Below are 21,513 nucleotides of genomic sequence, written 5' to 3'. Positions count from 1 at the left end.
GTTGAATAAATGATATGTGATATAAGGATAACCTGAAACAGTATGCAAAGCACTTGGCAACATTAGGCCCTTGAATGGTTAATTTCCTTACTGAGAGAGGCTAACTAGTATGTTCTATATATTCTAAAGGAAATAGTTTCAAGGAATGACACAGCAGTTTTGGCACAGAAATCTGGAAATATTTTAAAAATATAAAGCACTGAGTTCCATTTTTGGTTAAGTTGTAGGAAGTTGCAAGAGTGTTGTCCTCTCAACCTAATAAATAACTAATGATAAGCTAAAGAGGAGTAGATTTTCTGAACCCATCAGGAGTTGAGGATACAAAAGAATCAAAGTAAACTAAATTCTAGAAAGAGGCCCTCATTGAAGAAAAGAAGTCTCTGGCTGTCTTTATCTCTGGCAGATGGGCAGTCACAAAGAAGAAAAAGCCTGTGAAGACCAGATTAAGAGAAACCAGAAGAAACTAAGAAATATTAAAGGTATGCTGTGGGCTTGCTTGACCCAAACAGAATTCCAAGTAGCCAAACCAGTTCTGGTTATTTCTGCTAGGGGTGAGTAGGTCAAAAGCGGGTGAGGGAAAAGACCAAAAAGTGGAAATACCCACTGAGGCACTCTCTAGTTCAAAACCTTCTGAAGTTGGGGAGCAGGGCAGAAAAACAAAGAGCAACCAGTACAAGATACTTTGTATTTTAGCTGCCAACAGCCAAGACTAGAGGACTGAAAGAAACCTCTCCAAGACTTAATGAGTGGAGAGAGCTCCCAGCCAAAAACAGCCTGGGAGAGGGAAGGAGAGCAAGAGATTGCCCAGTCACCCAAACAGTTGACCTTCTGGCCTTTAAGCAGAGGGAGGTTTCTCAGGGTTTGGAAATCTGGGACAGTGGCAGTAAAGCTCAAAGAGAGGAGAAAAGACTACAGATCAAGAACTGTAGTAAAAATTTTTAATGAAAATAAATAAACACATACAATTAAAATTTTAAAATTGGTTTTCCCCACTTACTTTCCAATAAGTTTTTACTAGAGGTCAAAAAAAATGAAGACAACTACTAGTTCATAAGCTGGATGCTGATACAAAGTTAAAGATATATATATATATTTAATCAGTGTATCAATACTAAAGATAAGAAATACCATCTTACAGCTTTTTAAACAATTAAAAAGAAAATTTATAAATTGCATAATATAAAACAAGTAAATGAATAACTTGTCTCATTAAAAGAAATAGCTCTCTTTAGAAATAGTCTTTCAGATCTTACTCGATATACTATATACATACATAAAATGAGTCAATTAACTTCAAATGCAAAAAAGTAGGGGGGAAAAAAAGAGAGAGAGAGGGTTGTAGGGTCCAACAGAGAAAAGAAAGCAAGTAGAAATTTGCTGCACCGTTGGTCCCTGCCAGAGCTGACACGGCTTGCAGGTGATCAGGCCAGACTCAGAAGGGCAAAAATTTCCTAACTCCTTCCTGTGTTGCCTGATCTTGGCTTTAGTTCCCTTGCCCCTTTCAGATTCCGTTTCTTCTTGGTCCGGATCACGGGCCCTGGCCCGGACTCGCCCTGGTCTCGATTTCTCTCGTCAAAGACTTGCAGGTTTTAGGATGGAGAAGTCAGTCCTTTTGCCTCCGGAGATCTCAACCCCGCCCTCTGTCGCCACCAAATGTCCGATGGTCGGTACTGCAGCGTCAGATCACGGTCTCACTCCGCTCGGGACGAAAGCTAACTAAACTACAGACTTAGCTTTAGGGCAACCAAGCAACCCACCCTGAGGCCAAGCGGCTAGAGGCCTCTGGGAAGAGGAGACCCGCCCGGAAAGGTCTCCCGGAGCAGAGAATCCGTACCCTGCGCGCGGAAGCCAGGTTCTCTGAGCCCTGCACTGCTGGGGCTCTGTGATGAGTTCCGGGATCCGCCCGCCGCCATCTCAGGCGTGCAGGAGCTTTGCGTTTACCCTAGGCCTTCTGGGAATAGTTGCAAGGAAGTAGTTGTTTCCGGACATTGATCTGCGTCTTCCTTGGTCGATTTGAGAAATAATTTGTTTTCCTGGGAGAAGCAAGGTTTATTTGTGCCGAAACTGGGATTTATCTTTTCCTTTTATGGTAGAAAAAAAGAGCATTTTTAAACCTTTCGGAAAGACGGCCTACTTTAATTAGATCAGACTTTAAAGGAGGTAAGTAAAGCATTTTCACGAGGGTGGCCGGTTAGCTCAGTTGGTTAGAGCGTGGTGCTAATAACGCCAAGGTCGCGGGTTCGATCCCCGTACGGGCCACAGTTCGAGTTGTTTTCCCTCGCCATCCTTTTTATTCATAGACCACATCTCAGGTGGGAAGTGCTGCCATGTATCCAGTTACAGATAGTCCTAATATCACCAGCACTGAACGATTTGGTTGTCTGTCTGTATTTTTTCTTTATAAGAAATAACGTACCAGAGTCAGGATGAAGAGCTTTCTAAGAGGCTTGAACGAGGTAAGGTGGCTGTATTTAGGAAAGAGGAGATAGGGAGAATTAGAGAATTTCTTGCGTCATCCTGGAAAAAACTTAAGGCAATAATGTTTTGATATAGTCTATAATTCTGAAATGTAAAAACATCATTCCTCTGCATGGTGAGCTGCTCAGTTGCTTAGGGTATTGTTTTTATGATGTTAAGGTCGCTGATTCGATCCCCTCGGGGATATATGCCTGGTGGTATTTCGGTTTCCTTTTTCTCACTGTGGGAATATCTCAGGCTTGTTCGCGTAGCCTCAGACCAGCATCCGCGAATGCTCTGGGGTAAAGTGGTGCCCTGGTCAGCCTTTGGGTTGTATCTGACCGTTACTTCTGTGCTGCCACTTACCAAGTCATTTAAAACTCGTCTAAAATTTTTTGTTGTGAACGTTTATCATAAAATCTCTGGACTTCAGATGTGAACGACGAAAACGGGGTGTGCAGTGGGGGATAGGCGGGCAAGAGCCCCTGGGGCCGCTCTCAGTGGAAGCGCCTCACTCTCCCTGTCGGTCCCTCTTCTTGAAGCCTGGCTCCTGGCTCTCTCTGCGCCCAGCACGAGCCTCCTCCTTTTTCTCCCCTCGACGCTTGCACTGTCCTTCAGACTCCCAGCATACTTTTACTTTTTCTCTTGTTTAAAAGTCCGGGGTTACTATGAAAATATGTATGATATTGATTAAGTAATAACCTAAGTAATGTCTCAAGCACAGTTCCAGGGACATAGTGGGTGCTTAACAAGCCCAAGATGGCAAGGCCTTCCTCTGTTTTGCTCAGTACTGCATCCTTGGTATCAAAGCCAGCACCTGAAAAACTTTTTTTTTTTTTAAATTAATAAAGGACATCTATTACTCCATTGCATGCATATAAAATAATATACTTATAGATTTGAAGTACAAGAAGGACTCAAGAAGGTCATTGCTATCTTTGAAGATGAAGGAGGCCACAGGCCATGAAATGTGGACATTCACTAGAAACAGAATAACTTAGCTGACAGCCTTCAAGGAATGAGAAATTCCTAGAGATGTATTAGTGCCCACTGTTCATAATATGTTTGGAGTTCTGGTGTTGTTTTGCCTGATATTAGACAGCAGCAGAGTACAGTGAGGCATAATTTCAGTTACTTTGCGAAGTGTTAACTTGGTTGCACTTTGAATCTAACATCTTCTAGGCAATTGGCTTTCAACTGAAGATTTACATTACTTACATATGATGTCTTATGAATATATAAATGTGTAGGACATTCCTCTCTTACTTGTTCTCAGAAATAAAAATGAGTCTGATTCTAAAAATGTCTTAATTCTTTACCTGATGCTGATAACCAGACTCCATCATTTAGCTGAAAATATTGGATGTCACAGGTTAAGAGAGCTGAAAGTGAACTTCCAAGACAGAATTTGAAATTTTGCTGTCTTATCAGGTACTGCAAAATAATTTGTGCTCAATCCACACACCAATCATTGGCAAATCCATCACTTTCTATCTTTGGAGGAAAACTTACTCACTCAGGAAACTTACTCACTTTTCCCTTCAACACAGCTCTTCATATTGTGATGCTGGAAAAAGACTGTCCACATCGGAATAAGAATTTAATACAGGATTTACCAGTAATATAAATTGTTCAATGCATCTGCTAGATGTTTGGTGGCAACAACTCTGTTGAAATATAAAAACCAAATGAGGAAGGCCCCGCTGGGATTCAGAACCCAGGATCTCCTGTTTACTAGACAGGCGCTTTGACCAGCTAAGCCACAGGGCCGCTTTTCTAACTAAGTTTCAGTTATATCGTATTTGTAATATTTTCTGTGAAATGCAGCATTTTGACAGAAATGTACATGATTTGGTGACAAAGAGAACGAATCTATATCTCTAAGCCATGTTTCTAAACGAAAACAGAAACTTCAACATAAAAAATAATGCATTCTTCAGTGCGCGGTTTTAAAAATTATTTTACATTAGAGTGAAATTCCTATTTCATGGTGACTCTCGCCCTCTAGAGGAAATATTGGATATTGCCACATATTAAAAAATTTTATCCATTTTGTTCACAAATGTGGTCACTATTGTACTTCAGGTAATTTACTACTTACTGAAGATAGAACAATGAACAAAACAAAAACTTCTTCATCTTTAAGATTTATATTCTAGAAACAAATATATAAAGCGAATTTAAAAAAACTTCCCCCTCCAAACAAATGCGACATAAGCACCAGTTCCCCAATCTCCAGGTTACAGACTCTATGATGCTACTTTCTGAGCTAATTAACTGCACAAGAGCAAGACTACCATGCTTCCTTCTATTTTATCTGACCTGGCACAAGAAAGCGAGCAAAGATAAGGACACACTGATGCAGAGGAGATTCTGCTCATGGCACCAGTGAGTTAAAACTGACTTGATCTCTGTCTTCATTGACTGTAAAAGTGGGTGAAGGATTCAGGGAAGTGAGGAAAATTAGGGTGCAATGTGGTAGATACTTCCCGCAGGAGGCAGGAGGCAAGGTGCAGGGTGTCTTAGCAGAGTCACATGACGTCTCTTCCCAGTTTGGGTGTCAGGTTGATGATTGCAGAAGCGTCTGTGGCATGTTGGCCAAATACAGCTTAAGGTGGGGAAGGAACAGATGAGACCATCTTTTGGAAATGTTTAAATAACTTCCTTGTGTTTTGTGCTTTATGGAGAAGCATTGAAGGCTTATGCATTCACTGAGCACCCACAAAATGAAAGACCCTGGAGAACAGAGAAATCACTGAGATCCTGTGACAAATCTACCTGATTTCCTCTGGGCACCCACCAGCTCTTCTCTGCCAGTGTAGCCTTCTCACCCTTTCTTACAACAAGATTTATTCATTCCCTTTGTCCTTATGTCCTGCTGCCATTCCTGTCCTTACAGAAACAAGTTTTCTAATTTGTTCATTGTGTATTATTTTGATCACATACACACACACACACACACACACACACACACACACACACACATATCGAAATGGACATTTTTGGTTTTTGCACATATAAATTTATATACATGATATATTATGTACTTATGCCTTTAAAAAACATTTTTACTTTAAGATCCATCAAAGTTGCCCGGTATACACTTAAATCATTGCTTCTAATTTCTGTGTAAAATTCCATAATGTGTACCGTATTTCCTATCTTCTGCCCTTTTCCCCCCTAGTGGTTTGTGCTGTTGAGGTTATGCTTAAAGGATTTTTCTCACTACTAGGTTAAAAAACATTCTCTCTTAAAAAAGTATAGATTTTCTTCTTTTAAATTTGAGACATGATCTGTCTAGCCATATAGGGATGTCTACTGGTTTTTTATATGACAGTCTGTGGAGGTGTGTCTTCTAGTGCTTAAAGTTTTGGTTTAGTAAGGGTCTTCAGAATGTGTTGATGGTCATGTAGCATCCTATACTTCCTTTAACTTAGCCTCCTTGTATTTTCATGAAGTTAGGTATTTAGTAAAATTATGTGTTTTTCTTGTTAGAATATATATATCTGCAAGGTCAGGGAGAGTTCTAACAACCCATCACAAGTCATAGCACATAAATAGTAAATTTTATGAAAATACTTTTTTGAATTATATTTTATGAATTTCCCATCAAAGAGCCTTCCAAAGTTTTGGTTTTTGTTTATATTCTTGTAAGCTTGGGCCAATGTTTCATGAGCCTATGAAGTCAATCCTAGACTTTCCAAACTGTAAACAAATACTTTTTGGTTTCTTATCAGAAAAGATATGAGAACAAAATCCTATTGCTGTCATTGGTGAGTGGGAAGGTTTTGAAATTAAAGTTTGTAAGCTGGGTGTCTACTTGGGTTTAATCCTTGCTCTGGTGCATGAGCTTGTTTTTTTGATTGATCCTTTTCATTAAGAACTGGAAACTCCCTGTGTTTGTTCCAGAAACCCTGTGAGTTTCTGTCTTGTGCTCAGGCTCTTTCGTTATTCTTTGCTCTCCTATAATTCTATACCTTACCTGCAAAGCCTAGAAAAAAAAAAAATCCTAGTAAGCAGTGTTTAATAGGTACATCTTTCCACCATGATCCTTGCCCACCACCAATTTGGTATAACCAGCCCAAGCCCATCAGTTTTTATGCCCACTGGAAATTAATTGTAAATAGAAATGAAAACTGAGAAGACCTTGAACAACTAGGATTATGTGACCCTCAAACAACCTTCTCTCCAGTGACTTGACTTCTAAAAGGCTCCCAACTCTTCACTAAGGCTCTGGAAATTAGGGCCCAGAATTTGAAGATTTGTTAGACCACTAATATATTACAAGGAAGGAGGGAGAGGAGAGAGAGATTGTGTAGGAGAGGTAAAATTTCTTCTCTACTCTTAGGGTTTCTGATTGGGCCTAAGAATTAAGCTAGCATAAACCAGGTTGATAGGAGAAACCCATACAAATTTTATTAAGCAAGTTGTACATGGGAGCCCTCACAAGAAAAATGAAGACTTAAAGAAGCAATTAAGAGTCCAACACTTATGTATTAGGTTGGACAAACATGAAAATGTGACAAAACTAAAGGGTTTGGACTGGGGCAGTTAATTGTGGAAAAGTGACTTGGAAGATAAGGGTTAGTTTAAGGAGGTTTTTCTTTTTTGGAAGGATTTCTCTCCGCTTGGACTCCCCAGTCTCTGGTAATAAAAATGCTTCCTTCTTCCTGGTACAGGGAGGGCATATTGTGTTTCATCTCCTGCTTTCAGAATCAAAAGGAAGGTAAGAGTGCCCTTTTTGCATTTGCTGTTTTTCAAGTGTGGTTAACTGTTAAAAAATCAACATATCAGAGGAGAATATTTTGAAATGGCATGCTCTGAACCCCTACAATTGAAAACTTTTTTTTTTTTTTTGCCTTCCATCTGCATTAACGCACAGATATCCTAAGTTTAACTTCGTGAGCAGTCCCCTAATTGTCTAGCGCTAACTCAGCTGAAAAAAACAGAGGTCATGAGAGTGCTGCTAATCTTGTTTATAATTCGTTTGAAATAGATACATTTATTCAGCACCTGTTATTTGCTAGGAAATACAGTGTGGTAAGATAAGGTGATGAGGTGTGTATACACAGGGGTTTTGATTGTTGCACTGCTCTATCCTCAGCACTTTGACAAGTGCTTGGCCCACATGTTCAACATACATACTCTTTGAGTGAATGGATAAATATAGATTAGTCTAGAAGTTCAAAGGGGCACAAATCAAAAATGGTGTGTTTACAAATGATGCAACTTGAAGATATTTTATGCTTGTGTGAGAGTGAAATGCATTAGAATGTAATTAAGCACCAAAAGTTTCTGTGTTCAAAGCTACCTATATTTGAATCAATAATTATATTTGCTGATATATTTTGCCAGAAACTTTTATATCTGGGGATGGAGGATCTACTAGCTCATGGTTCCATAGTGTAGTGGTTAGCACATCTGCTTTACACGCAGAAGGTCCTGGGTTCGATCCCCAGTGGAACCAGCTGAGGAGACCTATATATATCTTTTTTTCTCTTCTCCACCTCCAAAGCAAACAGTGAGGTTTCCGTGTTCTTTAGCTTAGGCTTCTAATAGCTATTTATGAAACAGAATATGTGATTTTCCCCTGACCTCTCTTTGAGAGATCCACTTTTATATACTGCGTAGCTCTGTGAGGCAGTGTGGAGCATCAGGTTGTCTCCTATTTCTCTTTGACTTTTATAATGACTAGAGATAAATCTGGAAGAAAATGAAATCCACCGTGGAATCCTATATGAAACCTAAGAATCCATAAATTATGAGTGTAAAAGACAGCCATTATTGGCCAGTGTGGGCAGGATGCAGAACATTTGTCTTCTGTCTCGCAAAGGCATTTCCAAGGCTGTCTCCATGGCAATGTTGCAAAAACAGTGAGGTGCTTATGAGCAATGCAGCTCCTGCTGTGACCCGGATTCGAACCGAGGTTGCTGCGGCCACAACGCAGAGTACTAACCACTATACGATCACAGCAAGCCATGAAGAAACACCTGCATCTGGGCTGTTCCTCTGCTCTTTTCTCAGGAACATCCATTCCCGTCATCCATAGAAACAGGCACTTTGTTTCCCGTCTGTATTTAGAAATGCCATCTCAGTTAATTGCCTTATCCTCTGTTCCACTTTCCAACATCTTTCTCCTGGCAAACAAAGCAAAAGGAACAAAAACTGTTTCACTCCGTGCAATTTTTCAAACATGATGGCTCCTCTCTGGGTTGCTAACACTTGTGGAATCACTACTCTCACTTCCACTTCTAATCCATGCACATTTCTTGCTTAGTCTTACAAAGCGTGGTCCTCAGACTTCCAGCTATGGAACAGGGAGGGTGGTTGCTTCGAAGTGAATCTTACTGATTCCCATTTTTGGCCAAACTGGTCAGAATCTTCGGGTGCTTGCTGTGTAATCTGGCCTCATATCAGGTGCCAGAAGTCAGTTCAAGGCAACGAATATGGATCGATCCTGCCCATACATCTGTGAGTTCAGCCCACCAGGACTCATCCTGCCCAGCTGAAACTGTCAGAAAGTGTGGTGTCTAGGGTGCTCACATCTCACTGAAACTATTTTCTCCATTTACCTAGGTTTAGGTTGCCAGAGGGGAAAGTGCTTCTTGTGTGGCCTGGAAGCTCTATGGTCCACCCCCACCCCCTCACAGATGGCTCTGCGAACATTGACCCTAGAGTCAGAGTCCTGGAGTGCTCCTTCACTGGTAGAAAATGATTTCCCTTCTTCTCTATACCTGGTTAAATTTCATTCCTGTCTCATTCAGCTTTTCACTGAATTCATTGGGGAAGTTTTTCCTGACCTGTTGTCTCCATACAATATATTCCTCTCAGTCTAAGTCAAATTTTATTTTCTCTGTTCCATGATCCTTTTTTTTTTTTTGCTTTTCCATCAATGTCCCTATATCAGTTTCTTATGATTAATTAGTTACCAGAGTTATTCTAAATTAATGTCAATCTCCTCCCTTCTTCCCTCCCCTTCCCCACTGTGTTCCAAGAAGATATAACCATCTTGTTCAATAGTTTATCACCAGGGCTCCATGTTAAGTTCTTTATGAATATTATTTGGCCCCACAATGAATGAATGAATATGCAGAGATTCCAATCCAATGCTTTATGAGAGCAGTCTCCCAACAGCATGTGGCCAAGCACATGACTTTATTGTGTGTGGAGGACGTTATCAGGTAGGGCTGTGGAGAGGAAGGAATCAACAGAAAATGAAAGCAAAAAGTTCATATAACAGCAACTGTCCATAAAATGCTTCTCAGCAGAGCCAAAATGATGTCCTTAATTTTCTGAGATTTTCTTTGTCTCCCTCCTTCTAGATCGCACAAAGCCATCCTAATTACTGGCGAGTTTGCTGAAGAATTCCCAGTATTAATTTGATCTGGAAAGAGAGCTAGGGATTTTCTCAGTCTCAAGGAAATGAGTTCAGTTAAGTTGAAGGAAAGAAAATGCTGCTCTACAGGGAATGCAGGCTGCTTCTGTCTCAGGCTTGTGTGAGTTGGACCTCTCTTTCCTTTCTTTCCCTCAGGGACTTTCACCCTATTTAGAAAGCACCCTATTTGCGGACACAAGTACTTTTCCATATTTTCCGCTGTGGTGTTTTTAGCAATGGGATTGATTTGCATGTGGTTCCCTATACAGAGGGAGAAAAGCTAATCTTGTTGCTAGTCCGTGATGTGGCACAAAGCCTAGAAAATGGCCTCTTTTCTTGTGCTTTTTATTTCTGAAAGCCTTTCTGAGGGTTCTGTCTGACACATTTACATCAGTGATTCTGAATAGGATAAAGAGGGTGGCCTATACAACTTCCTAGCTCTATGCTTATCAATGCCGTGGACTTTTCTACTTCTGATATTCATAAGTTTTCTATAAAAAAAGTAAACTTAAAACTTTGTCTGTTACTCAGGGGCATGGCTCCAGGAACCCTACCATCTCCCTTTCCTATATTAAAAAAAAAAAAAAAATCTCTGTAGGGGGCGTTTCCTGGTGGCCCAGTAGTTAGGTTCCTCTGCCCTTTCTAAATCTAGCTTGTACATCTGGAAGTTCTCGGTTCTCATACTATTGAAGCCTAGCTTGAAGGATTTTGAGTGGGATTTGATTACAGAACTTCCACAGGACTGGGAAACAGAGACTCCAGGAAGGCACAAGCAAAACCCTGTGTGCACCAGGACCCAGGAGAAAGGAACAGTGACCCCACAAGAGACTGAGCCAGACTTGCCTGTGAGTGTTTGGAGGTGGGGGTTGACAGTGGCTTGTCGCGGGCCAGGGGCCCTGGCAGCAGCAGTCCTGGGAGGCGGTTGCCATTACCTGTACCATAGAGCGTGTAGTCTACCAAAGTGACTGCAAAGTCTAGGACTGGGCCGCCTCAGGCCAAACTACAGGGAGGCAGCACAGTCCCAGCCATCAGGGGAAAATTGGATTGAAGATTTACTGAGCATGGCCCTGCCTACCAGAGCAAGACCCAGTTTTCCCCACAGCCAGTCTCTCCCATCAGGAAGATTGTACAAACTTCTTATCCTCACCCATCAGAGGGTAGATAGAGAGAAAACTGACCAAAATGATCACATGGATCACAGTCATGTGTAACTCAATGAGAACTGTGTTGCTGGCTCTCCTTCAACCAATTCTTTTTTATAACCTCTTGGTAAACTCCCTATGACCAGTTAACAAAGGGCTAGCAATCCTGGGCCTGTTTTAACCGACTTTGTAGAGCATTTTGCTCTAGTAGAACTGGATGGCTGTGTACCTCAACTTATACCTCCAACTTAGGAGGCCTTGAGGGGAAAGGGAGAGAGGGACAGTGAGTCCATAAATATGGCATGGTTAGTTCATGGGCAGGGTAATTTCATAGGCTAATGAGTGGATTATTCCAGCTATTTTGGGAAAGGGGCAGATATTTCCAGGAATTGGGCCACCACCCACTTTTTGACCTTTTTCAGTTAGCCTCAGAACTGGCCTTGTGGCTCAGCTGGTAAACAATCTGCCTGTAATGCAGGAGATCCTGGTTCAGTCCCTGGGTAGGGAAGATCCCCCGGGGAAGGGAAAGGCCATCCACTCCAGTATTCTGGCCTGGAGAATTTCACAGACTGTGTAGTCCATACGGTCACAAAGAGTCGGACACAACTGAGTGACTTTCACTTCAGAACTGTCATGGCGCTAGTGGGTGTGTCATTTAACTGTTAAAATATTACAATGAGCATATGAGGCTCAAAGTCTCCTGGAAGTTGAATCATCTGCCATCTTTGGATCCCGTTGGTTCTAACCAGTCTTTGTCATGTCCTATGGCTATGTCATTCTTTTAAAGGCTGTGCCCTACGCTCTTCCTTCTAAGGACCTGGAGAAGGGAGAGAAGCCCAGTGGAAGATCCTCTCATCAGTTCAGTTCAGTCGCTCAGTCTCTTTGCAACCTCATGAACTGCAGCACGTTAGGCTTCCCTGTCCATCCCCAACTCCTGGAGCTTGCTTGAACTCATGTCCATCAAGTCGGTGATGCCATCCAACCATCTCGTCCCCTGTCATCCCCTTCTTCTCCTGCTTTTAATCTTTCCCAGCATCAGGGTCCATTCCAATGACCCTCTCATATTCCTTATAATTGTTTTATATCACCTTCCATTTGCAATGATTAAAGCATCTAAAATCTTATTGGAGTACCTGGAATTAGTAAAGATTTATAGAAAGTTTTCTCATTTTCCTCAAAAGAAAACATCTCTTTTAAGTTCCCCCAATGAAAATAAAGAAACAATACTAGCTATGCATACTAAAGTCAGTTTTACAAATACTATCATAGACATGACTCAACATTGACATTTCAGTTTAGTTCAGTTCAGTTGTTGGAGAAGGCCCTTGAGAGTCCCTTGGACTGCATGGAGATCCAACCAGTCCACCCTAAAGGAGATCAGTCCTGGGTGTTCATTGGAAGGATTGATGTTGAAGCTGAAACTCCAATACTTTGGCCACCTGATGTGAAGAGCTGACTCATTTGAAAAGACTCTGATGCTGGAGAAGATTGAGGGCAGGAGGAGAAGGGGACAACAGAGGATGAGATGGTTGGATGGCATCACCGACTCAATGGACATGGGTTTGAGTGGACTCCGGGAGTTGGTAATGGAGAGGGAGGCCAGGCGTTCTGTGGTTCATGGGGTTGCAAAGAGTAGGACATGACTGAGCAACTGAACTGAACATTGACATTTATATTCATGTTAATGTATGTCATAGACAAGCAGATGCAGTAGCCTGATCCCCACCAAGGAAAGACTTGCTGCCCTACTGCAGAGCGCACTGAGTAGGTAGGCGCCAGTTCTTGTCTCCCGTGTTCCCAGAGTTTCAGAGTTCCACCCAACTCAAGTCACTCCCTTTCCTAGTGCAGTCCACGTCAGTGGCAAAGCAAGGTGGGGCAGTAAAACCTCACCCGGGGAACATTCTCACCCAATGTGGGGCAACTCTGAAAGGTAATATAGGCTTCATTGCTCCCCACGTTTGTTTGGCCTGTATTACAGTTTGACATCCTCTGTCCAGTCCTATTCCTTCCTCTACCAATGTTGCTCCCTAATAAACATCTTGAACCCCAAACTATCTCAAGCATCTGCTTCTAGGGAACCCAACCTGCACCACTATATCATCATAGTTTTTTTCCTTGGCCTCTTGCATTTTACTATCATTTCATTCAAAAAGGCTTCTGCAAACAAAGACTAGGAATAGCAAATAAATCCTGTACTGAATTATAAAGAATGTTCTCCAAAATCTTTCAGTTTTTGAGCCACATAATAAGGTGAGGACACTACTATTCTATGGTGTCTTTTTCTTTTTAAGTGGGTTGGATTTCATACTTTTTCTATTTAGCTAATCTGTATTATCAAATTTATTATCTCAAGAGATCAGGGTTGCTACTGTTTTTGATTACTTATACACATTAAGTTGCACAGCCAAAGTCCTATATTATAGTGGCCCTCCCCCTTCAAGTTCATAACCTCATGGGCCTTCTGGTTGTTCCCAAGAAAAACATATTTTCTGTCTTAAGGCTTTTGCACTTTATTACTTCTACTTGAAATTTTCTTTTTCTAATATGTGTCTTGTTTCTTTTTCAATTTATGTAGGTCTCTGATCAGGTAACTCCTTTAAAAGAGGTTATTTTATAAAATGAGTCCTGATTATGTTCTATTACTTAACTCCTCCCTATGTTCTTCACAGGAATATTGTATTACATATTTATGTGTTTACTTATGGCTCCCTCACCTAGTGGTCGACCAGTGGTAAAGAACTTGCCTGCCAATGCAGGGGACCTAAGAAAGATCATTGGGTTCGATCACTGGGTGGGAAAGATGACCTGGAGGACGGCATGGCAACCCACTCCAGTATTCTTGCCTGGAGAATCTCATGGACCGAGACTTGCAGGCTAAATTCATGGGGTCGCAGTCGTAGACAACTGAAGCGACAGCACGCACGCACTAAACAGATAACTTCCAGGGAGGCAGATTTTGAGTCGCATTGACTGTCTACACAGGAGTGCATTCAATGAATATGTGTATCCTAAAGAAATAGGTTCAAGGATTTACATGAGATTAGGAAATGACTGTATAACTTTAATCGACAAACTAATTTCCCATTAGGATAAATCCTCAAGAAAATGAAAGTAAGCAGAACTCAAGGATTTCACGTGATAAACTATCCTTTAGTCAGGTCACTTACTCAAAATGTTCCTCAAAGAATTTTTCTACTATACGCAATACTGCTAAATGTTTCCTAAAAGTAACCAGTGCCTCCCATGTTGACTACTTATAACACTACTAGGCAATATTAGGGTTATCTGGTCAAGAAATTACACGCCAGAACTACTTCACACGCTCAGTGTAAGCATCTTGCAACCTTATCACTCAAAACAGGCAGTAACCACAGCTTTTTCTTTGACAGTGTAGGTTGGCTCTGAAAAGAGCCTTTGTTTTCTTCACTTTTCCTAAACTCTTTATTTGGCCTTGTGGTGGCTCTCAGTTTTCTTAGGTAGTAGCACAGCCTGGATGTTGGGTAAGACACCACCCTGAGCAATGGTGACCTTTCCCAGCAGTTTGTTGAGCTCTTCATCGTTGCGGATAGCCAGCTGCAAGTGACGCGGGATGATTCGCGTTTTCTTGTTGTCGCGGGCCGCATTGCCCGCCAGCTCCAAGATCTCAGCTGTCAGGTACTCCAGCACCGCCGCCAAGTACACCGGAGCCCCGGCACCTACCCGCTCAGCATAGTTGCCTTTGCGGAGCAAGCGATGTACCCTTCCTACGGGGAACTGGAGCCCAGCCCGCGAGGAACGGGTTTTAGCTTTAGCACGAGCCTTGCCACCTTGCTTACCACGTCCAGACATTTCGTACCCCACAAGCGCAGCGCGGTTAAATTCGGTAGCATAACTACAAGTGTAGCGTCTTTTATAAGCCTAATTGGGCGCGAAAAAGAAGACGTGTGATTGGTTAGGTTAGTGGGCTTCATTTTAACCAATGGGAATGAGAAATTGGAATTCTTCCGTTCTGATTGGGCATAACTAATTTCTGACGTCTTCTTCAACCGCCACCAATCGACTAAGACTTTAACCTATGACCTTATTTGCATAGGTGGTTCTATGTAAAAGAGGCACTTTGCGCTTCTGTCATCCTTTTCTGGTTTGTGTTTTAGACTACGGTGAGAGTCTCTTCAGCTATGCCAGAACCAGCGAAGTCTGCTCCAGCCCCGAAAAAGGGCTCTAAGAAGGCGGTGACCAAGGCGCAGAAGAAAGACGGCAAGAAACGCAAGCGTAGCCGCAAGGAGAGCTACTCCGTGTACGTGTACAAGGTGCTGAAGCAGGTTCACCCGGACACCGGCATCTCGTCCAAGGCCATGGGTATCATGAACTCTTTCGTCAACGACATCTTCGAGCGCATCGCGGGCGAGGCGTCGCGTTTGGCTCATTACAACAAGCGCTCGACCATCACATCCAGGGAGATCCAGACGGCCGTGCGCCTGCTGCTGCCCGGTGAGCTGGCCAAACACGCGGTGTCCGAGGGCACCAAGGCCGTCACCAAGTACACCAGCGCCAAGTAAAGTTGTCCAGCAATCACTCTCTTACCCACCACAAAGGCTCTTTTAAGAGCCACTAAGTTGTCAATGTAAAAAGAACTGTAAACACGTACTCCAACTATAACCCTGCAGCGTTCTGGGGGAAAATATTGGCTGCTATTGCTAAATCTTTTGTGTTTTGTGAATTGTGTTTTCAGACCTTTGAAAGAAAACTTGTGGGCCCTAAAAGGGCTTTTGAGTAAGCAAGTAAGATCAAACTTTTTTTTCCTTTCAGCCGCCGAAGCCATAGAGGGTGCGTCCTTGGCGCTTGAGCGCGTAGACCACATCCATGGCGGTGACAGTTTTGCGCTTGGCGTGCTCGGTGTAGGTGACTGCATCCCGGGTCACCTTCTCCAGGAACCCCTTCAGCACCCCGGGGGTCTCCTCGTAGATGCCCGGAGATGCGCTTGACTCCTCTACGCCTAGTCAGGCGGCGAGTAGCGGGCTTAGTGATGCCCTGGATGTCTCGCAAAACTTTGCGGTGACGCTTGGCGCCCCCCGTCCCCAAACCCTTTCCACTCTTACCACGTCCGGACGTTTTGAGACCGGAGAACAGTAAAGTACCTTCGGTTTGTCGCAGCCCCTTTAATGCGCAGAGTCTGCGGACCAGAATGAAAACCCAAAGTGCTTTGGCGGGAAGCCCTCTGGGTTGGGGGAGGGTTCTTAAAGAAGCAAGCCAGCCATATTACTCCCTCTGTTCTTCCAGTGAATTTTGATTCCTCAAGGCCTAGGCTGTATTTCTCCCCTTTTTCTCATTTAATGTGTTTCCTCATCCTCGTTAAATAACAAAATCTTAACCTTGTAGATGATACATAAAACTGCACAGAATAAAAATTGGGCTTTTTATCTTTACTTTCTCTAATAGTATTTGTATAATGTTATATCTTGTTTTTCTCCTAAAATATGAAGGAAACATATTAACTTACAGAAATGGAACAAGATGTTCTAATAAAATAGAGAATTTTAAGACCTTCCAGGTATATTGCTAAATTCTCTTTATGCAGTGTCAGTTTTCATTTTTAATAAGTTCCTATTATTTTGCTGATAATGTGTAGAACCGTTAAAAAAAGAACTCTATAATGATCTAGATTTGGTTTCTGTGTAGATAATTAACTTTTATTTTTTATTTTTTTGGGAACTAAACACATTTTAATAGAAAACAAAATACAAAATAACTTTTCAGAAAACAGAAATATTTAATCTTTTTCCCACAAATTAGAAGTCGCTTCATCCTCAGAGCATAGTTTTCGATGCATGTGTTCGTACTTATGATTTGTTTCACAGACTGTTCAATAAACTGCTATAATGATCTAGATTTGGTTTCTGTGTAGATAATTAACTTTTAAAAAATTAACTAGCTGGCTAATAAGTATAACGTAATAAATGCTTTCTCTACTGATTGGAGGAACTTAACTGAGCGTTTATTATTTCACTTAAAATTGTTTCTAGAGTTTTTATTGTTCTGATCTATTATAGTGCTCTAGAGTTTTAGATTTTGGTAATGTTGAAATATAAGTATTTGCCAGTGAACTCATGTCTCACAATTGTTTATTTCAAATTAATTTTTGCTATTATACTATTCTTCAAAAAATCATCCTATCTAGCTGCAAGAACGAAATTCTTTTAGTACTCTTAACTGTATTAAATCTATACATTGATTAGGGTAAATTTGTTATTTTTGAAATAGTTTGTCCTCCTAAGCTGAAAAATACTGAGTCTGAGTCTTTGTCTTGTAGATGTTTTTCTAGGTAACATATAATTTTTTAAAAATTTACTTTCATTAATTAGAAGATCAGTTAATTTTTCATTAGTGAATAGTACAAAATTCAAATATAGAGAAAAGAAAGTCTTTGTCTTTCTAAGAAAGTCTTTATAAAAAAAGATTATTTTAAACATTCCTGTTTATACATGCCTAATTTAAAATATATTTATAATTTAACTATTACTTAAATTCTGACAAATTTTAATCCCTTCTTTCAGCATTAGAATGTAATTCTATTGTTATTCAATGATTTTCTTTATTTCAGTGAGTTATTTTTAGCAAGCTTGCATTATAGAATTTTCAAAGGACTCCTATAAACTATCATTTTATGAAATTAATAAAAAGTTTTGAAAAAACAAAACTGATTCAAATAACAGGAACAAAATTCAGTATATTTTATAGAGGGGGTAGATAGCTAGTATAGGTTAATTCAAGTTAATTTAAGGGCAAATATAAATTGAAAATAAGAGTTTAATTATCCCTGAGGGTCCCTTCCCTTTCCTTTTTCTCCTTCAAAAATTTTTTCTCGGTCCTTTTCAAAGGTATGTAAATTTTCTTAATGGCTAAAAACACCCTTTGGCTAGCCTCCTATCTCAAGAATGTATCCTCGAGGACCTTAGAGTCCTCTTTTTGAAATGTGATCAAGGGAAAGTGCTCCGACTCCAGATTGCAAAGCCTACTAATGTAATGGATGTATCCTCTTACCTATGTAACAGGTTTTTTTTCTCTTTTTGAAATCTCTTTAATAAAATATTGCCTGTGTTGGGCACAATGGTTTGAATAAGCATGAAGCTTAGTCAATAATGAGTTTTCTTGTTTTAAATTATATTTTCCCAACATTAGTTAACTGGAATATATTTTACAAACCCTTCTCTACTTTAAAAAAAAAAATCAGTAAAATTCCCACTAACTACTAGCCTCCCTCCCTATCTGATTTCATGAGTTTTTGCATAACAGCTAGTGATTGTAAGACTAGTAATGGATGTATATGTGAAAAGTTTGTCAGATTCTTTATAATTTCTGAAATTGAGAGACAAAGGTTTATTTTTCTATTAAGATACAATGTATTATAAAAATACAATGCTCTTCCTTTTGTATAGTATTTTATACAATACTATGTTTAAAAAATACATAGTAACTGACTTAATAGGTCAAAATAAACTTTAGTTTAAATCAAGTATTTTCTTTATATCTTTGTTCTTTCACAGTTGAAGTGTAGCTGAACATGCCCTCCTAAACTATGCCACCTCTCTTGTCCTAAGGATGATTTTGAACTAATTATTTTTGAGGAATAGCATAGACAGAATTTCTGAACACAAAAATTATACTTTTGTAAGAGATACTTATAGAGGAAAGCTCCATTTATGTCTCCCTTTCCATACTAAGCAGAGGAGGACAATTCTAAATTGTTTAAAAAAAAAAAAAACAGTGAGACAAAGCACCCACTTTAATCTGCATTGTGTTCAGTGGTTTCAGTCATGCCTGACTCTTTGTGACCCCATGGACCATAGCCCACCAGCCTCTGTCCATGAGATTTTCCCCCCAAGAATACTGGAGTGGGTTGCTATGCCCTTCTCCAGGGGATCCTCCAGACCCAGGCATCAAACCTGCATCTCCTGCATTGCAGGTGGATTCTTTACCTGTGAGCCACTGGGGAGGTCCCTTACCTTGGTTTACTTATGCATTTTTTGGGAAAACTTCTAATGGCAACCATGCCCCAAACTGCTGCCCTCATACAACTTTGTTTTGTCTTTCATTTCAGTCCCCAAAGGTATTCAATCTACTGTACAATTGAGCTCATTTCGTGTTAGAAAGTTATGCTCAAAATCCTTCAAGCTAGGCTTCAGCAGTACATGAACCAAGAACTTCCAGATGTACACACTGACTTTCAAAGAGGCAGAGGAACCAGAAATAAAATTGCAAACATTCGTTGGATCATGGAGAAAGCAAGAGAGTTCCAGAAAAACATCTACTTTTGTTTCATTGACTACACTAAAACCTTTGACTGTGTGGATCACAACAAACTGTGGAAAATTCTTCAGGAGAGGGGAAAACCAGACCACCTTACCTGTCTCCAAGAAACCTGTATGCAGGTCAAGAAGCAACAGTTGGAACTGAACATGAAACAACGGACTGGTTCAAAACTGGGAAAGAAATGTGAAAGGCTGTATGTTGTCACCCTGCTTATTTAACTTCTATGCAGAGTACATGATGTGAAATACTAGGCTGGATAAATGACAAGCTGGAATCAAGATTGCCAGGAGAAATATCAACAACCTCAGATATGAAGATTATACCACTCTAACAGAAAGTGAAGAACTAAAAAACCTTGTGAAGAGGGTGAAAGAGTATAGTGAAAAAGATGACTTAAAACTCAACATTAAAAAATCTAAGCATCTGGTACCATCATTGACAGATTTTATTTTCTTGGGCTCCAAAATCACTGAGGACAGTAACTGGAGCCATGAAATTAAAAGACACTTACTCCTTGGAAAAAAAGCTATGATAAACCTAGACAGTATATTAAAAAGCAGAGACATCATTTTGCCAACTAAAGTCTGCATAGTCAAGCTATGGTTTTTCCAGTAGTCATGTATGGATGTGAGAGTTGGACCATAAAGAACACTTAGCACCAAAGAATTGATGCTTTTAAAACTGTCATCCTGGAGATCCTTGAGAGTCCCTTGGACTGCAAGGAGATCAAATCAGTCAATCCTAAAGGAAATTAACCCTGAACATTCATTGGAAGGCTGATGCGGAAGCTGAAGCTCCAATACTTTGGCCACCTGATGTGAAGAGCTGACTCATTGGAAAAAATCCTGATGTTGGGAAAGACTGAAGGCAAAAGGAGAAGGCGGAGACCAAGGATAAGATGGTTAGACAGTATCACTGACTCAATGGATATGAATTTGAGAAAACTGAGGGAGAGAGCAGAGGTCAGAGGAGCCTGGTGTGCTGTGGTCCGTGGGGTGGCAAAGATTCAGATTTGACTTAGCAATTGAACAGCAACAAAGATCGTATGTAAGGTGGTGGCTTGGGTCATCTTGAGGTGCTTATTCATTTTTCCTAAGTGTCTCTCATATACACATGAGGTATACATGTTAATAAAAATTTGGTGATTTTGAACTTGTCTTATAGGAAGTCTCAGCCAAGAATTCAAAGGGAAAAATATTTTTTCCCCTCTCCTACACAGTATGAATCAAATCCAGCAGCAAACTATCGGTTACACTTGTGAAATATATCTATGCCAAACCACCATCTATTGTCCCCAGTTTAGGCCAAACCACCATTTCTCTCAAAAAGACCATTGCAATAGCTTCCTAATTTATATCATTAGTTCTAAACTTTGTATTCACCATATAGTTGCCTTAGTGAACTTCCAAAGAAATGTAAATTAGGTTATGCTATTCCTTCATTCGAAACCCTTGGAATGATTTGTAAAAACATAACATAGCATATAAAACCTACATGATCATAAAGCCCTACATGATCTGATCTCTTCCTGTCTCTCTTTCTACCCTTGTTTTCTCTGCTCTTGATCTTCCTTAAATATTCTTGATCTTAAACTTGATCTTATCTTCTTATCTCAAAATGAATAGATGCCCAAACTGTCTGTAATGTAGCATAAATACAAATAAAAGAAAAAAAATGTTTAACTACGTTATTAACCCAGAACTTTGGATTTGAAATGAAAAAAAAAAAAAACAAACTTTAAAGTTATTGCAATGGTGGAGGTCCCCATGGACTGTGGTCTGCCAGGCTCCTCTTCAGGGGATCTTCCGGACCCACCCAGGGATCGAACCTGAGTCTCCTGTGTGTCCTACCACCCTGCAGGCAGATTCTTTACCCCTGAGCCATTGGGGCAGCCTGTATTGTAATGAAAGAACTTTAATTTGCTTTAAAACTTTTGTTTAGAAATATTCTCTGTGTATCATTTATAAGGCTGAGTTCAGATTTTTTATTAATATAGTTTTATTTTTACAACAGTATAAATCAACAAAATATTAGTAGTTGGTATTGAAGGATAGAATAGGCCACCCCAAGATGCTCCATTTAGCACAAGGATTGATTTGCCCAACTGAAGCATTTGAGATGAAGCAGATCCAAGAAAGTCTTCTTGTCTTCCTTTGATTTTCCTAAAAGTTGGACACAAATTGACAGAAACGTCCCTCCTCTCTACCAGGAAGGACAATTTTAATCCCAATAGACAATAGAGAAGGTATC

General features: G+C 40.5%; 2 protein-coding genes, 4 non-coding genes and 1 pseudogene across 7 annotated transcripts; 3 read left to right on the top strand and 4 right to left on the bottom strand.

Annotated features, from left to right (window-relative positions):
- The first annotated feature begins 1,712 nt into the window (after nucleotides 1-1,712).
- On the top strand, nucleotides 1,713-16,926 carry LOC110144463 (histone H2B type 1-K). Of its 2 annotated transcripts, none has more exons than XM_070456282.1 (2): nucleotides 1,713-2,160; nucleotides 15,108-16,926. In XM_070456282.1, exon 2 carries the CDS (start codon nucleotides 15,132-15,134, stop codon nucleotides 15,510-15,512), a length of 381 nt encoding a protein of 126 aa, XP_070312383.1. In that variant the 5' UTR covers nucleotides 1,713-2,160; nucleotides 15,108-15,131; the 3' UTR covers nucleotides 15,513-16,926. The 2 variants fall into 2 exon arrangements, with proteins under 2 accessions (XP_070312383.1, XP_070312382.1); XM_070456281.1 differs by lacking the exon at nucleotides 1,713-2,160 and adding an exon at nucleotides 2,189-2,456.
- Nucleotides 2,186-2,259, top strand: TRNAI-AAU (transfer RNA isoleucine (anticodon AAU)). Its single transcript has one exon. It is a non-coding gene; the product is annotated as a tRNA-Ile (tRNA).
- On the bottom strand, nucleotides 4,153-4,227 carry TRNAT-AGU (transfer RNA threonine (anticodon AGU)). Its single transcript has one exon. It is a non-coding gene; the product is annotated as a tRNA-Thr (tRNA).
- On the top strand, nucleotides 7,852-7,924 carry TRNAV-UAC (transfer RNA valine (anticodon UAC)). Its single transcript has one exon. It is a non-coding gene; the product is annotated as a tRNA-Val (tRNA).
- TRNAH-GUG (transfer RNA histidin (anticodon GUG)) lies at nucleotides 8,359-8,430 on the bottom strand. Its single transcript has one exon. It is a non-coding gene; the product is annotated as a tRNA-His (tRNA).
- H2AC12 (H2A clustered histone 12) lies at nucleotides 14,415-14,832 on the bottom strand. The gene has a single exon (XM_020904432.2). The coding sequence runs from the start codon at nucleotides 14,800-14,802 to the stop codon at nucleotides 14,416-14,418; it is 387 nt and encodes a 128-aa protein (XP_020760091.1). The 5' UTR covers nucleotides 14,803-14,832; the 3' UTR covers nucleotide 14,415.
- LOC110144465 (histone H4-like) lies at nucleotides 15,759-19,003 on the bottom strand (annotated as a pseudogene).
- Nucleotides 19,004-21,513: the final 2,510 nt, after the last annotated feature.

Source organism: Odocoileus virginianus, chromosome 27, assembly GCF_023699985.2.
Source record: "Odocoileus virginianus isolate 20LAN1187 ecotype Illinois chromosome 27, Ovbor_1.2, whole genome shotgun sequence".
NCBI lineage: Eukaryota > Metazoa > Chordata > Mammalia > Artiodactyla > Cervidae > Odocoileus > Odocoileus virginianus.
Note: the sequence above shows the minus strand (reverse complement) of the source record. Positions and strands in the feature narration are given on the sequence as shown.